Genomic DNA, 16493 nt, shown 5'->3' with positions numbered 1-16493 from the left:
ACGATAACGAACCAGTACGTTTCTAAATTTTAAAGAATTTTTTAATTGAAAAAATTTAGTTAAGAAATAATTCCTTACGTTTCAATATTCAATTACTGGAGTTTATTTAAAAAATTATCATTGAATTGTCTTTTACAAGTCCAGAAAAATTTAACAATTATCACTACGATCTGCACAAATTGTTAGTTATAAAAACACTGCCACTAAAATGTCCTAAAATCAAATGAGATCAAATGATTTCAAATTTATGCTCTGCAGACAAGATTGAGACCACACTATTAACTTAGTATTTTATTTAATGTTATTATATTATTACAAAATTCTTCATCAGGTATATCAGCAACCCTGGTCAACAATTTTTTTTAATTTTTTCACATTTCAATTTATCTTTTCAACAGAGATTACAGGTGGAGACTGTTTGAAAATGTTTTGTTTGCGCTTGTTATTGAAGTGTAAAACTCCGAAGCATTGATTTATGCCTGTTTTTTAATAGGTACTTTTTGCTTCGGCAATCAGCTGACGTTGAAAATCAATCCGACCATTTGCAAAAATTTTAATAATTAACCACTGACCTGAAATTGAATTTTGTGCAAAAATAATAAATTATTTTTCTGAAATTTCTCGTATGACTAACTGGACACAATTTTGTGTCAATTGTTTTTGAAATTACATTCTTTTGATATCGCAAAAATTTCTGTAGGCTATTTTCATAACACAACTAGTTTGATACAAACATAATTAACATTATGATTTGTTAATTATATTTATTTTCTTATAAAAAAAACGAATAGATTTTCAATGATTGTTTGAAGAACAATGTTTACAAGGAGCTTTTTATACTTTCAGTATAAAAATAGGTTTAAAACCATGATACGAGTATTAAACTTTTTTGAAGAATGAGTCAAATAATAAATTTTTTGTAAGTATTGCTTTTTCACGTATCTTTGGAAACATTGTTAGCTTTAATCATAATTTTTTTTCCAAAATATCCTCATTTTATTATTGTGCGTACACTTCATTATCGATAGTGAAGACATTTAATATATAATTGTAACAAAATCTACGTAGAACGACAACATAATCATTATTATCTCATTATTTCCATTACAATATGATGATGCAGACGAGATGATGATGACGGAGACGAGATGATGATGACGGAGACGAGAGCATCACCATTGTGGCATGAGTTGCTACATCATCAACATCTAATTAACCTAGGTCGTGTTTGCATCATTATTTCAATGCCATCCTCTTCTCCTTCTCTTCTTCATCTTTGCTTGGATGTTTACTTGCCTGCAAAGTCATTTTCGTGGTCGTCATCATCCTCATCGTCGTATTGTCATCTCGTTCTTTTTCAAAATTATTATAACTGGTTTATTCTTTCGAATTCGTGTCGTATTTTCCATTGAGCTTCTGGTTAAATTTGCTGCTGATGTTGTTGGCAATACTTGTAGATGTTATTCGTCATCATTTTATATTTAGAAATTTCTCAGTCACGGAAATTTCCCGGTTTGTCATTGTTTTTGTAGTTCTTGCACATTTCAATTCCACAATTTTAAAAGCAAAACAACAACTTTGTTGTTCCAAGGAAACAAAAAGTCAAAAAACAGCAAGACATCAAAAATGAAAAAACGTAGACAAAAAGAGATTCCTACGGCAAGTTATGTATTGATAACATCCAATGCCACCAACAACGACAACACTACAACATGTCTGAACAACGCCAACTTACGACTAACCATCATCCCAACATCCGTCATCGTATCACTAACCAGTTCGATGCTGAGCGGTGTCTTGTCATTTTCAGGCAGATGTTCCTCCAAGGCCAGGACGATACAGTTGGCGATGATGGTTAGCAGTACCATGTACTCGAAGGGCGTGTTGGCGTCATACGGCCACAAAAATATTGATGATGGTAATGATGATGGCGATGATGATGATGATGATGGGGAGGATGAATGGTAATTATGACGATGGTGACGATGACAATTAGGTTCGAAATGACAACAATAATGAAGACAGGTTAAGGAAATAGCTGGTCATCAAATTTAATTTGTTATTATTAGATTGTCATTAACAGTTTACGACAATGTGATACCGATCTTTCTAAAAGAAATAATTTTAAAATTTTTTTTTATAAAACGAGTAATCTTCATTTCAAAATCTGGATAAACAATGAAAAATATGCCATAAATTAAAATCAGTTGCAGCGAAATTATCTTTTTTTCAATAATTTTCCTACCGATTTTTTGATATTTGAAATAAAACTGGATCAACTTTTATTGTGGAATACATTGATTATTGTTTATGACTTTATTGCACGATTGAGAATTTGGATCGGTCAGTCACACGATGACCTCAGATGAACTGGAACATGCTATGACCAGGTCAGAAGCCACCGAGCACAACAGTTCGAAATTTTCGAGGCGAGTTTTTCGTTCCTCACGATAGCATCAAAAACTCAAAAATTAAACCAAGAGACGCTTTTGAAATCATAATATTTAAAATTTAAAATTGGTCATATCCACTCATTTATGATTTTATTCAGGCTTAAATGATTCGACCAAATTCGTTGTCGCTTAAAGTAGTTTTATAAGAAGCCATAACTGATCTGGTTAACTGATTTATAATTTAGTCTAAATCGATTAATTTTGTAAAAAAAATTTATATTAAAAGTTTTTATTTGGTCCATCCATAGCAGTGATGTGCTGTGCTGCGCAACCGTGAGAGGAACAAAACTGCATTCAAATAGGTGGTCAGTTGGCTGAAATCTATATAGCGCTATTTGCGCCGTTTTTGATAAATTATGTGAAAAATAATGTTAGAACCTTCTCAGTCATTACAAGCAAGTGAAAAGGTGCTAACAAAGGAGGAATTTGAAAGTAAAATTAGCGCTATTATAATTAATAATAATATTATTATTGTTATTATTATTATTGCTTTATGTTCTTGAGCATTCTTAAAAATATTATTTTGTTTCCAATTATATATTTTATTATTATTATTATTATTAAAAAACTGAATGAGGAAAAAAAGGATATCCCCACTCAATGGTCATCTGAGCCCACTTCCTTATCGTGTTGTCTTCACTGAGCAGGAATAATGATCTGGTGTTGACTTTTTTGGTGGTCGGTGTGACAGACACCCCGGTAGCTGCCAACCTGTTTGTGGGTAAGGGGGGTCAGGATTGCATCAGATGAGGTCAATTATAACTTTATAATATAATTATTTATAAGGGTACTGGAAATTTTACAAGTGAGTATTTATTTAGTTGAGCAGTATATTTATGATACCATTGCAATTTAACCAACACGTAGAAAGTATTATGATAAAATCGTTATCACCAAAAGTAAATAATAGAAAATAAAAGCGGTAAACAATATGATAAATGACCAACTTGTTAAGTCTCCTGGTAACATTTTGAACGGTTAGTTCTTCCCCTCCACCAACACTCATTCCTCCGTTAACTCTTCCCAACTTACCTCCTTCAACTGCTTCTCCTTCCTTCTCAAACTTTTCCATGTCTTCCGTGGCCTCACAACTCACTCCAGGTTGGGATCTTGCCATGTTCACGATGGCGTTCATTTTTGTTTGTTGGTTTGCTTGTTTGTTGATTAATTTCGTAGAATATTTGATGGTTTTGATTAATTACACTTGAGTGAATATAATGATGACGCAATTGCTACCCAAGTCTACCCAAGTTGCTATTGGTTATTTGGATTGTCCACCAAGTGTTGATCTGCAGGCAATGAGATGGTCGTGATGGATGATTAGTTGCTGAGAAAAATATGCCCTTCAATTCATTGCTGTCATTCTGAATGAATCTAATCCATGGAGTTGGTTGGCACCGGCAACGATGAGGATGAAGGTGATGTTGATACCCTGGTAATTTTCTGGAAAAAATTATAGTCGTATATATAAATTAATTTTCAATATAATAAGTGCGCGAGAACTGAAAATGTTTAAAATATAATATTTTCTGCTAAATTAACAGCTTAAAGTTTCCAAAAAATAATATCATAATTAACAGTTTAGATCAATCTAATAGATCTAATATAAACTTAAAATTTAATCTAAGCAAATAAAAAAATCGTTATTTAGAATGCAATAGAATAACCTACAAATTCAAGCTAAAGTTTAATGTGGAAAAGTGAGCATATTTTATAAAAATTTAAATGGAAAAGTAACATCGAAAGTTATCTAACAGTGTTTATTTTTTGTGAATTTTACGATAGGCAAATTTAGTGTTCTAGTTGGATGAAATGATAAACATCTTATGTGATAAAAACGCGCGTCCTTATGCGTGCGAATATACTTTGCCTCACCATCTATTTCTTTTAGCTCCGCGTGTAATGTAATGCAGCTTATTAAGTGCAAAAAGAATAAATCATACGCCACCATGCTGACATAATCTCAGCTCGATAATTTGTTTTTCCAATATTCTTATGCTGTCTCTGTAATTATTTTTTTCTTCTTAGAGGGAGAAAATTTTAAGCCCACGTTAATCCAGCCACACAAAACCCTCCCCTGCTGCTCAGTGACAGTTTGCAGTGCTCTTGTTTTATACCTCAAAAACTGACCACATGTTTGAAGTATTGTTAACAACAGTTTTTATGAACAAAAGGTTCGACAATTTTCAACTTTTAGTAACATTATATTTATGTGTTGGTAATTCTAACTGATACATACCTAGTGAACATAACGATGTGGAAGAGACTGTGGAGTTGAACCAACATAGAAGGCAGCGAAAACCACATCTCCAGGTTTTAATATTTATATCAACACCCAATATAGAAACACAGGAATACATAAACAATAATTAAAACTATAATTAATAAATGACAACTAAAAAACCTAACTTAAAGATTTCATGTGAATTTGACAACATTTTTGACGTGATATGTATAAATTATGTAAAAATAAATTTAAATAAAAGTGAATAAATTTATTTCACTTCAATTGAACAAATTTATTTGATTAGGGGATAAAATTATTTTTAATAATTTTTCAATGAAAGCTTAATTTTCCAAAAATAATACGGGTATAGAAGTCCCTAGATGAATCTTAAATGAGGGAAGGAAAGTTTACAAAGCCAGGAGGCAAAAATCTTCTTGAATGCCAAAGTTTAGAGAGGTGAACTTAGTTTTTAACGTCAAAATGTGTGTATAGATCATATGCCTCTTGTACCGTTAATCTCCATCATCTCCTTGTTTATCGGATCTGTTGGCAAGTGACCCAGGCTCTTCCGAGTTTGTCCTAAAAACCGTAGAAATAACAACAAGACTGGAAATTGAGAATGAAATGCTCCAAAACATTTGTGAAAGATCAAAGAAGGTCATTAACTGAATGATTGGAAAAATTTCCAGCTTCATTGTAGAAATTGCATACACTGATGCAATTAATCTCAAATATGTTTTAATAAACCAATTTTAAGCGGAGAATAATTAAAATAACTGAAATAATTGTAGTTTGGAATTGGATGTCGTAATCGAAAATGAACCAAACATTCAATTAACACACATTCCATCAAACTGTTCCTAAATAATGCCTTTTAAAAGAATAAATTCGTAGGAGAGCCAATGGAAGAGATAGAATTTGTATGCATGCATCATACGCTTGTCTTGTTTATTGATCCGCTCCGAATGCACTTGTTATGAAATCTATACCGTGTGTGCTTGTGTGTACGTCTGTTTCTGCACATGTGTGTGTGTGTCTATTTATGTTTTTGTGATGCATGCATGTTTCTGTTTGCATGTATATGTGCATATGTGTACAATGTATTGTACATGCCTGTTTATTTGTTTGCATGAAGGTGTATACATTTGTTTGTGAGCGTGTGTGTACGTGTGTATATTGGAGATGTACAAACAATTTACAAGAGTGTGTCAACATCATATCTGGCATGCATACACCACACTTCATACATACATACATACATATACACGATGCACATGCGTAGTTAATTATGTGGGATGTGTTTGTCGTTTGTCCCTAGCATACATTCCTGTACGCGAAACATTTGAATGGAGACACCGTGATTGCCTTTCGGTCCTACATGTTTTCTTTGATTATTTTATTGTATCTATTATTTTAGCTTAAAGGTCATTTCCATTTTGAGTCCTATGAACGTTTAGGAACCTCTGCGTGCTAAATTCGAATAGTGCATTAAATTCACCGATACGCTGCAAAGTGATCATTTAATGGTATAAAAAAATTGTTGTCAAAATGGCAAAACAGTTGTGTTCCTCGTCAACACAAACAGGTAACTCTCATGTTTACAATCGCAATCACACAATTGCCAGTGGAACTCTAATGAAACACACGTGTACACCAAACAGTGTGGATGTTCATACACCAAACAGTATGGATGTTCAAAATTTATCCATACTGCTTGGTGTACACGTGTATTTCATTTTTGTTCCACTAACGCTTGTGTGATTGCGATTGTAAATATGAGGGTTACCTGCTTGTGTCCCATCTATAAGTATTTTTCAGATTTGTAAAAAGATTGCGTGTGCAAGTGTGTGTGTGTGTGTGTGTGTGTGTGTGTGTGTGTGTGTGTGGTGTGTGTGTGTGTCCATACACAAACGTATGTGTGCGTAGACTTGAGAATGCATACTTATCACTTGAGTGAGATGTGTGTGTTGTAAGAAATAATTTTGTCGTTGGCAGATTTGTGCGATTGGTTTTTGTCTATCTTTGAGACTTATTTGTGCTTGTTTATATGAGCAAATCCATAGCTCGGGTAAAGATTGCAATTGCAGCCGATGACGGGTTCTGTCCCTAGCGGCGTCAATTATTCAGATTTCACTATGCAAACTCAAAACAAACCAGCGCAAGCACTTCGAAAGGAGGTTTTTACATTGCTAGTTATGTTAAGTCACTAGTTATGCTAATTTTGCTCCCTACTCGTTTCATTATGCACCGACATCATTCATGAATCAAGTAAAATTTCTAAAACTATTTAAACATATTATTTTTACAAATTAAGTATCTAATTTAAAAAAAAATCAAGTTTGAGATTAGTTGAAAAGAACATAGAACTTATTAACTTTTCTATATTGCGGAAAAATTTCTGTCAGAACATTTGAAACATTTCATCCTGTGCCTAAATTGTTTTATAAGTTGACTTGTTAATACAAGAAAAATTAGACACGTGCATACGTAATTTTCCTGAAGATGACAATATTTACAACTTCTAACTTTCATTCAGGCATTTTTCTTATATTTTTTTAATTCAATTCATATTTAATATATTCGCACATTTTCTGATCTTTTACTAGTTCAAGACTTCTTCTCCACTCGTCAGAAATGGGGTCAGAGGGTGGCTTCGAGACTGCAGCCCCCTTCCACAATGGATACATATTAACGTAGCTGCTCCATTTTAAACTTTCTCCGAAATTCTAAAATTCCAAGCCACCACAACGAAACATTTCCGATAACCTCCCTGCAATTTGTAACATGCTTGACTGTGGAACCTGACAATCTTTTATTTATAAATAAAATGCAAACATGCAACGTTAATTTTTAAAAACCCCGTGAGAACCTAAAATGATGTTAGTCATCTTAATAATATTATTTCAGGTACGAGAAATGTACGTATGTGTTTGTGTGTAGGACATCAAGTGCTACATGTTATTGAATTTATTTAATCAAACTCTTTTTGCTACAAATGATTTAATGTGATAAGATAATAATTGTATATTTTAAAATATACAAAATTTCTAAAATAAATTTTGAACAATTTTTTTTGCGTGATTGAAAATATTCTTGTATCAAATTTTGTTAGAAGTAGCAAGTGTAAGAAGGTAACATGCACTGGAAATATGAAAATTTTTATAGGCCTATGTGAAATATGCGCTTGTTAAGAACGTAGGTGTGAGGTAGTTGTTTGTGTTTCATGTGTTTCATTTTATATCCATCATTTCCAAAAACAATCTGTCCAAGATGACATCATGTATGCACTTCCGACTTGCAGTGAGGTGACAAACGTATTTTTGTTCGATACAATTATGTATATCAAGTGATGGAAAGTGAGGATGGTGATGTTAGTGATTGCGGTCGTGATGGTGGTGGAAGACGAAATCATTAGCGATGAATACGAGAATAATAATGACAATTTTAAGAGATGTAACCGTTTGTGTGTGTAAAGTAAATGTGAGCGTCTACTAAATTTTGATTTATTTCTTGATAACAAATCACTTTCATATGCACAATCAAAACTTAAAATATTTGCCAGGATGTGTTTGTCGCGCTGAGGTTGAGGCAAAACATTTTGCTAAATATATCGCTTAACCAAGTGTAACTTGTAACAATTGTTATATGTAAGAACAATGGTACTAACAATTATACTGTAACAATTGTAATTTGTAACATTTGTAACTGGTGACATTTTTAACTTGTAAGATTTATTGCCTGAACTAAGTGTATTTATTCAACTACTAAGAAAGCTAAAAATGAATTTACAGACGTGTCAAAAGTGGAAAAGTGTAACTGAACTACACTGGTTCTACCAAAAAAAACAATCAACAAATAAACGTTGAATTAGACTTACTTGTTAAAACTATTAAGCAAGATAACCACTACAAAATGAATGTCCTAGTATCCTAGCTCTCTTAGTTTGATTTTAAAATTGTTGGTTGAATCCACTGAGACAATTTCATCGCTCAGCTCGTTCCAGGCGTTTACCACCCCGCTGCTGAAGAATCTTTGCTTTATTGGATTTTCTGTTTTCTTGAAGAGCTTGTATTTATAACCTCTTAATCTTTTCCTTTTTCTAATTGAATGAACCTGGTGAACGGTATTTCTTCTTTTCCAGTTATTAACTTATATGTCTGAATCTGATCTCTGCATCTTTTCCTTTCTAGTGTTGTTAATCCGTATTCTTTCAGTCTATCGCTATATTCTAGTTTCCAACTCCTTCGATCATCTTTGTTGCTCTACTCTGTACCCGATCAAGAATGTCTTTGTCCTGTTGTAGATCTGAACTCCAAACCTGTGAATAGTAATCGAGATGAGAGCAAACTAACGTTTTATACAAGTTTATAATGATTGACTTCTTTCTGCTCACCGCCGTTCATCTGATACATCCATGTATTTGATTTGTTTCTGCTGCTGCCAAAGTACATTGTCTTGATGTTTTCGGAATATGAATTTGTGCTTAAATTATGATCATTCTAAATGACAAGTTTCATTAAGAAAAATTAGGGTTTTTCAAACTATTTTTATAAAGTCGAGAAAATTGTTAAGGACTTATTCAAAAATGTGTAGTACAAACTTTATCAACAGTTGGAGAAACAAGTTCTTAGATAGAAGAACAAAAGCTGATCCACAACTTGCCACAAACATTCACATAACTATAAAATTAATTTGTTATCCTCGTTCAACTAAGTCAAATCTCAGCCGAACGTGTCAATCAATACCTCTGCTGCAAAATTTTTATTAATCAGTTAAACTCAGCTTTTACACGGAAAACACGATTTCAAGTAGAAATTTGACCAAAGATTGACGTGATATAGCAAGAAAGGTCGCAAGTCTAATTTTGGCCCCACTAGCACAAATTTGGCTAGCTTCTTGACCACTCATCAAATTTCAAAATTTAAACATTTTTTAAATTGTCTTCATTCACCTCTGATTTATTTTCATTATAAATATTGAAAGCACTTTTTTACAAGCCATTAACCATCATACCACTCACTGTCCCATTCCACAGAATGATTTCGCTAGTTGCCCCAGTTAACTGCTAATATTTTATTGTTTGAATACCAATAAATTGTTTTTAAATGTTCGTTCTACTTCAAAAAACTACTTTTATTTGTCTTTATAATTTTAAAAATTTATTGCGTGCCAAAAAATTGTCTAATAACTAATTCTACAATGTCGAGTTCTCTATTTTTTCATTCATTATATTAAATCTATTTATTATATTGTCGCATCGCATTTCACTTTTCGATTTTTTTAAATTTCTTTCTTCCGGTCATACGCCCAATCAGGCGCGTGCACCTGAACAAAATGATGATGGGAAATGATTGAGCTTTTCAAAAGTGACAGACGAGTTCCAAGTTTCAAGGTTGGTCAATTATTTCAAAGAATTTTAATTAATTCGTGATTATTTATTTCTCGATTATTTTTTTTTCAGTTTTTACAGTTTGACTTAATGAAAATAATAAAATTTGTTTGCCCCGACTCTTTTTAAATTTAAATTTTCATCAAAAGCATTCATCAGGTAGTTGACCTATTTCATTAACTGTCAACGCAACATTGTCAAAGGCAAGGTTGTTGTTATAGCATACTACAGCAGTAGCGGATCTAGACAACTTTGTCGGAGAGGAGGCAAAATTTTTAAATTGTTCAAATTTTGATGGTATGGCCAAATTTTTTGACGAGGGGCCAAAAATTTTGACCCCGTCAAAATTTTTCGAAATTGGTCAAAATTAGGCTGACGACCGTTATTTTTTGGTGCTTTTTCAGTTAAAACAATGACTTTTACAAACTTTTAATAAAAATACTGCTCACAACAGGAGGGTGGCACAAGTACTTTTATTATTATTATTATTGTTATTATTGTTATTATTATTTTCATAACGTAAAAATTGTTTGCAGCAGTTGAAAATATAAGCTCTGTGAAGCACGCCATATTTAGGTGTTTCGGTAGATGAGTTAGGGTAAGTTAACAATGGTGCTAAATAGAAATGCCAGCTTTTCTTCTACTCAAGTATTAAAATAGTGAAAAAAATTAGAAAAAATATTATTTGTACAAGTTTCAAGTACCCAAGTAGAGACGAGAACATGAAATTATTTTATGAAAGAAATTTATTCTACGAACAACATCGAAATCAACTGACTTGTTGATTGAACATGTCGAGAAGCTGAGATCCAGTGCTTTATAATGTCCTATTTGTCTCCTTGTACTCTGTTTACATTTTATTTATTGTTAAAAATCAACCGTGAAACTTGCTTCATTAAAAACAATTGAAACGATTTTAACTTTGAAAAACAAATTTAAACAATCACCTATATTATTTCTCGACTGGTCCCATGTTTTCTTCAAATTGTTTCGACGACGTTTCGAAGTAAATAAACCAACAATTGTGCATTTTAGACTGTTGTGTTTAAAAAATTTTGCAATTAAGTAATTTAAATTCAAGCAATTTAAATATGTTTATCAACAAAGCAAGAGTGTAAACGAATTAATGATAATCCTTTGTTATAACTGATTGAGCGTCGATTCGAAACATAAAAATAATCGTCCATCGCAATATGACGAATATTCTTCTCTATTGTGTTGGCGATCTGCGTTACTTAATTGATTTAATCTGTTACAAACGAACGATGCACTCAACGAATCTCATCGTCGTCGTCGTCATCCTCCTCACATATTTTAATGTATCCAATCCATGCAATCCATAAATTCTCCTATGGATGAAAAGTTAAAAAAATGAAAAAAAACAAAAAAGGACAAGAGCAAAAATAATAAGGTAGGTTTCTTCAGTACCATTCGAAGATGGTCATTGCGTGTTGGTCGAGCATCTTAGCTCGAAGCTTACTACATTCATACAGCCATCTATGCATATGAGCTGTTGTACGCAGGCATGCACAGCAAACAAAACACACACGCACGCATGCAATCCACTCTGTATCTGTCTGTACGGCCATGAACGTACGCACATGTCTACGCCGTGGACGTTGAGGTAATTAACAATTGTACACAATTTACTTAGTCCTGTGTGTTTATGTATGTGTGTGTTTGTTTGTATGTATGTGTTTGTATGTATGTGTTTGTGTGTGTGTGTATGTATGTGTTTGTATGAATGTGTGTGTGTGTGTCGATGTCCAAATTAATATGTATGCTTTATTCTTCTGATTTGGAATTTTGTGGAAAACAACTAAGAATTTTGCTTGATAAATTTGTTTATCGGCAAGCTCTGGTAAAATTTGCTTTCAATGACGTATGTGTATGTGCTACAAATTTATTCATCATCAATATGTTATAACGTATGTTGTAATCATCAATATGTTGTAACGATAGTAGCTTTCAGAATTAAAGGTGAAACAAACACCCAGCAGAGCACATTCACCCATGTTGTGGGTGTACTTTCCATTGCACAACTAGCACGTATGAAGGAAATTAGGAAGCCACATTTCCGTAGAACATTCCTCAACACCACGGCATCGTTTGGTTGATTGGTCCGCAAATAATATCAGTAAATTAAATAAGCATTTAATTTTCACTTGTAAAGGCATTAACTTCTTTTCTTGAACCTCAGATTAAATCCAGAGCATTATTTTCGTAATTACAATTGGAATGATCACCTAAAATTGATAATACGTTTGTATGTAATTATATATATATATATATATATTTATTTATTTATTTAATTTTATATATATTTAATTATTTTATTTACATATTTAATACATTTTATTTAATTATTTACATACATTTACATATTAACTAAAAAATACGCCAGGCAAACTCTAAATCCTGAATTTTGGACGCCACAACAAATAGCTTCTCCTTCGCGTTCTGCAATGTGGCTATCGATGGGATGATCGTGCGAACTTCTGCCGCTGACTGAAAATCAATCTCGCCAACCACATGATCATTGCAGGCTTTTTTTATAAATGTAGAGCATGATGTAATGTCACAAATGCAATGTCACAAATGCAAAAACCGACCCGATAACATAGCTGGGGATCATAGATATAGGAACTCATAAATGAAACATACACGCACACACACACACACACACACACACACACACACATACATTCATACAAACAATAATTATATCTAATGCAAAAATCACCAAATGGTAAATGAATTACAACCACTAGTTTCATAATGACACTTTCTGCTCAATGTGGTGTTCAAGTATGTTCCCGCGGCGTGATGGTCTAGTGGTTAAAAGTGCCCGTTCCCGTAGCTGAGTGTGTGCATGTGCAATAGCAGTAATCGGGTTCGAATGCGACAAAATATCCTCGCCTATCAAATGATTCGTGTGTGCTGCGTTGTTTAGCATGTATTTATATATGCTATTTGTGTGTTGTTGATTTCCCTTAGACCTCTGAACCTTGGAAAAGTGTATTGAAAATTTTAATAAAATATGTAATTGTTCAATTCCAATACTAAAATTCTATTTTAATCATAGATAAAAAAAAATACTATTCATTTATCTAAAAACGTTATTCAATCTTTGTGTGTTTACATTTTGTGACCAGATTTATGTTTATATTTTCGCTCGATAAGCAGTGTTGTGTTTTTAATTTTCTAACCATCTTAGGTTTGGTTTGCGCTTGTTGATAAAGATGTCTATGACGTTAGTCAAGAAATTTATTGATACTTTTAAAGACGAAAAAGAAGGTTCAATTTTAATTTGATTTATTTTTTAAATTTAATTTCATTCATTTAATTAAATTTTAATTTTATTGGTGATTCATTTTTAATTAATGATTGTCGTGTGTGAGAATGAATGAGAATCCAACGAATTTAAATGGCGGTAATGTTATCAACACTGGGTTTTTGTTTTGGTCATCAGAGCAGCCCACACCAGCCCCATTTCCTCCATCTAACTAAGAGCTGCATCGAGCCAAATCCAGGTCTCAAAACCTGAATTTGAAATATATACGTATTATATATAATATATATATATTATATATATCAATGTTATATATATCAATATAGTGGCGTGATGGCTCAATGGTTAAAGGCGCCTGGTCTTGCTATTGCATTGACTGGGTTCGAATACAAAGAGATCCCCGCCTATCATATGCAATGTGTATGATGCGTAGTTTGCATGCGTATTCATATACGCTGTGTGTGTTTGTCGTTGAAACCTCTGAAGCAAACGCAAAAGAGAGAGAGAAACTTTTAACTTTTATATATATTATATATGTGTGTGTGTTCTGCTTTTGATTTTGAAAACCCAAATGTTGATGCTTATGTTATAAAATTCACCCATCCTTTTTATAATTTTAAAAGCACTAAAAACCAAAATTTATGCATCCAAATACAATTTGTTTTCTGACACTTATCAAAACACAAAGAAAGAAGGAGGGCTAACAAATAAGCGATGTTAACTAAATAATTTTGTTCAATTAAAATTATTCAAACAATTATTTACAGCTAAAATCAAGGGTTTCCAATTTTCAGCAGCATGTCTGGTTCAAGAGCGATGACAACAGCGATGGTATCTATCGCAGCTGGCCCAAAGTTGGTCTGCTTTGTAGTCGTTGCAGTGCAGGCACACATCTTCTATTTATTTCTTCAAATTGTTGGATTTGAATTTGATTTGAATCATGATTTGCCATCATTTTTTGTTCAAATCAAACAAACCATCAGTTGTTTTGTCTTCATCACTCAGCTGATATTTAATAGTAATAACTCGTTAATTTTTTTTTCATTTTAAGAGGTAGTTAAAAAATTTATACCAGTGCAATGGAAATAATGAAATTTTCACAATTCCAGCTGTTTTTGTGTCATTGTTTATAGTCCATCAATAAATGTCCATCTTATTTCTGGTAGAACGTTCTGTTGAAATCTTCACCATTTGTTGTGAAACCTGATGAAAACCTTTGCTTCATTTGTCCACAACGACAGATAAGCAATATATTTTTCAACTTTAACTCTCCATATTTCTCTTTATCGAATCCTTCACATATTTCCAGTTCAATTGCCAATATTTTAGCTTTCTTAATCATTGTTGAAAAATCTTCATCAGGTGGGTCTTGAGATCCTCTCTGAACTTTGTAAGTGATGGAGAAGTAGTCAGAGAAGTCAGATAAAATGAGATGAAGCAAATTAAAAATTGACAGTAGATTGCGGAATAATAATTTTATATTAAGATGATCATCAGAAAGTAAATCAATTTTGAAGTCTCCGAAGATATAAATAGATTTATTATAAGCTTTTCTTTTAATTGATGAGGAAGATAAATTCTCAAAAAATGTATTGCAGTCGTAATTAGGGGGTCGATAGATGATGTAGAAAATGTAATTATTAGAATCAAGGTTTGTAACTTGCCATTCAAAAGTATCATTAGAGTCACATAAGTCACTTTTAACTAAAAAATTAAAAAATTTTTTTTTCATCCAACTCCACCTCCAATTCTGTTACTTCTGTTGGTGTAGTGAAATGGGTAATTAGGAATATGAAAAGAAGAGAAGAAGAGACATCATTAAGCCAGGTCTCATATACGCCTATAATATCAAAATTGCATGTGTGAAGGATTTATTCATGCTGTATAATTGATGTCGGAAGGAGGACCTATGATGGATGAGGCTTGTTGTTGTTGATTGTTGATGTGGTTTGACCAGCTGAGTGGGGTCCATCGTGGTGGACTCGACTGGTTGAATGGAATCTACCAATGAAGTTGAAGCCCCCTTGACTGAGTTTATTTCATGTTGATGCGAATCGAACATTGATGATGTTTTAATGAATGGTATATAAACTTTTTTCAAATATGTTATTTCATTGGGGATAAACCAATAATATTGTTTATCATTCAACATTTTTTGCTACTTCAGATGAATCCAGAACAAAGACAAATGATACCAGCAAAAGAAAACTCAAAAAGAAACAACAAGAAGATAAGATTGAAAAATATGAACTGAATAAAGATAAAACTGCCAACATTTTCAGTGAGTTGTTATCTTAGTTCTGAAGGCTTCATCTACACCATATATTACATTAGCTTCATCCCAGTGTCATCATCTTTCAAATCATTGTATACGTAATGATATCCTAATGCCCAATCAATTGAACTGTACCGCTTCTCATATTTAAAGATGTCAATTCATATTTTTCTAGCTTATCACAAACACATTTATGTATTCGTGTTCTGCATTTTTTCAAATTAAAACGTTTGTTGTACCTGTCATTTAAACAGTAAATAGAAGAGCATCTGTTGAATGGTATTTTATTTTTTATCTAGCTCACACACATACACAACCACACACAGACACAGACACACACACACACATATATATGGGTCATTCTCTGTCAACTTGAACCATGGTCCACGCCCGACCATCTCCGATTTTTTTAAAATTTGAACAGTAAGTACCTCAATGTATTTCATCGACAAAATAAAATTTTTATAAAAAAATTTCAATTATTTTTCAAGTTATGAAGATTTTTGTGACAGCATCCTCAAATTTTTGAGCGATTTTTTTCAAAACTTGTACCTACGTAGAACGCTATATCTCTTGAACTAGCCAACATATCTTGATGAAATTTTTTGTGCATATCAGTGAAACAATGTAATAACAAAAAAAATAAATGTTATTGTCTCGAATCAAAGGATATTTTGAACAAAAAATCTAGAAAAAAATGAATTTTTTGAAAATTTCACCGATTTCAAATCAGCGTAGCTCAAAATCTATCGCAAAATAAATAAATATTTTTTGTTATTTTAGAAGTACCTTATAGTCACAAATAAATCACAAAATTTCGTTAAAATCTGTATTGAATTTTTGAGCTATCGAGCTCA

At 32.4% G+C, this 16493-nt stretch overlaps 2 protein-coding genes across 2 annotated transcripts in view; one reads left to right on the top strand and one right to left on the bottom strand.

The window, feature by feature from the left end:
* Positions 1-3013: 3013 nt before the first annotated feature.
* HELRODRAFT_161159 (hypothetical protein) lies at positions 3014-3588 on the bottom strand (the record flags this gene model as incomplete). Its single annotated transcript, XM_009021112.1, has 2 exons — positions 3014-3164; positions 3401-3588. The coding sequence occupies 2 exons, from the start codon at positions 3586-3588 to the stop codon at positions 3014-3016; spliced, it is 339 nt and encodes a 112-aa protein (XP_009019360.1).
* Positions 3589-12847: 9259 nt separating this feature from the next.
* The window catches only part of HELRODRAFT_161158 (hypothetical protein), a gene marked incomplete at both ends in the record, with an annotated part of 5012 nt that continues 1366 nt past the window's right edge, over positions 12848-16493 (top strand). The window contains 4 exons of the mRNA XM_009021111.1: positions 12848-12877; positions 14129-14215; positions 14603-14723; positions 15529-15642. Of these exons, the coding sequence (XP_009019359.1) occupies positions 12848-12877; positions 14129-14215; positions 14603-14723; positions 15529-15642 (352 nt within the window). The remainder of the gene's footprint in view (positions 12878-14128; positions 14216-14602; positions 14724-15528; positions 15643-16493) is intronic.

This window comes from Helobdella robusta (genome assembly GCF_000326865.2).
Source record: "Helobdella robusta unplaced genomic scaffold HELROscaffold_3, whole genome shotgun sequence".
Classification (NCBI taxonomy): domain Eukaryota; kingdom Metazoa; phylum Annelida; class Clitellata; order Rhynchobdellida; family Glossiphoniidae; genus Helobdella; species Helobdella robusta.
Note: the sequence above shows the minus strand (reverse complement) of the source record. Positions and strands in the feature narration are given on the sequence as shown.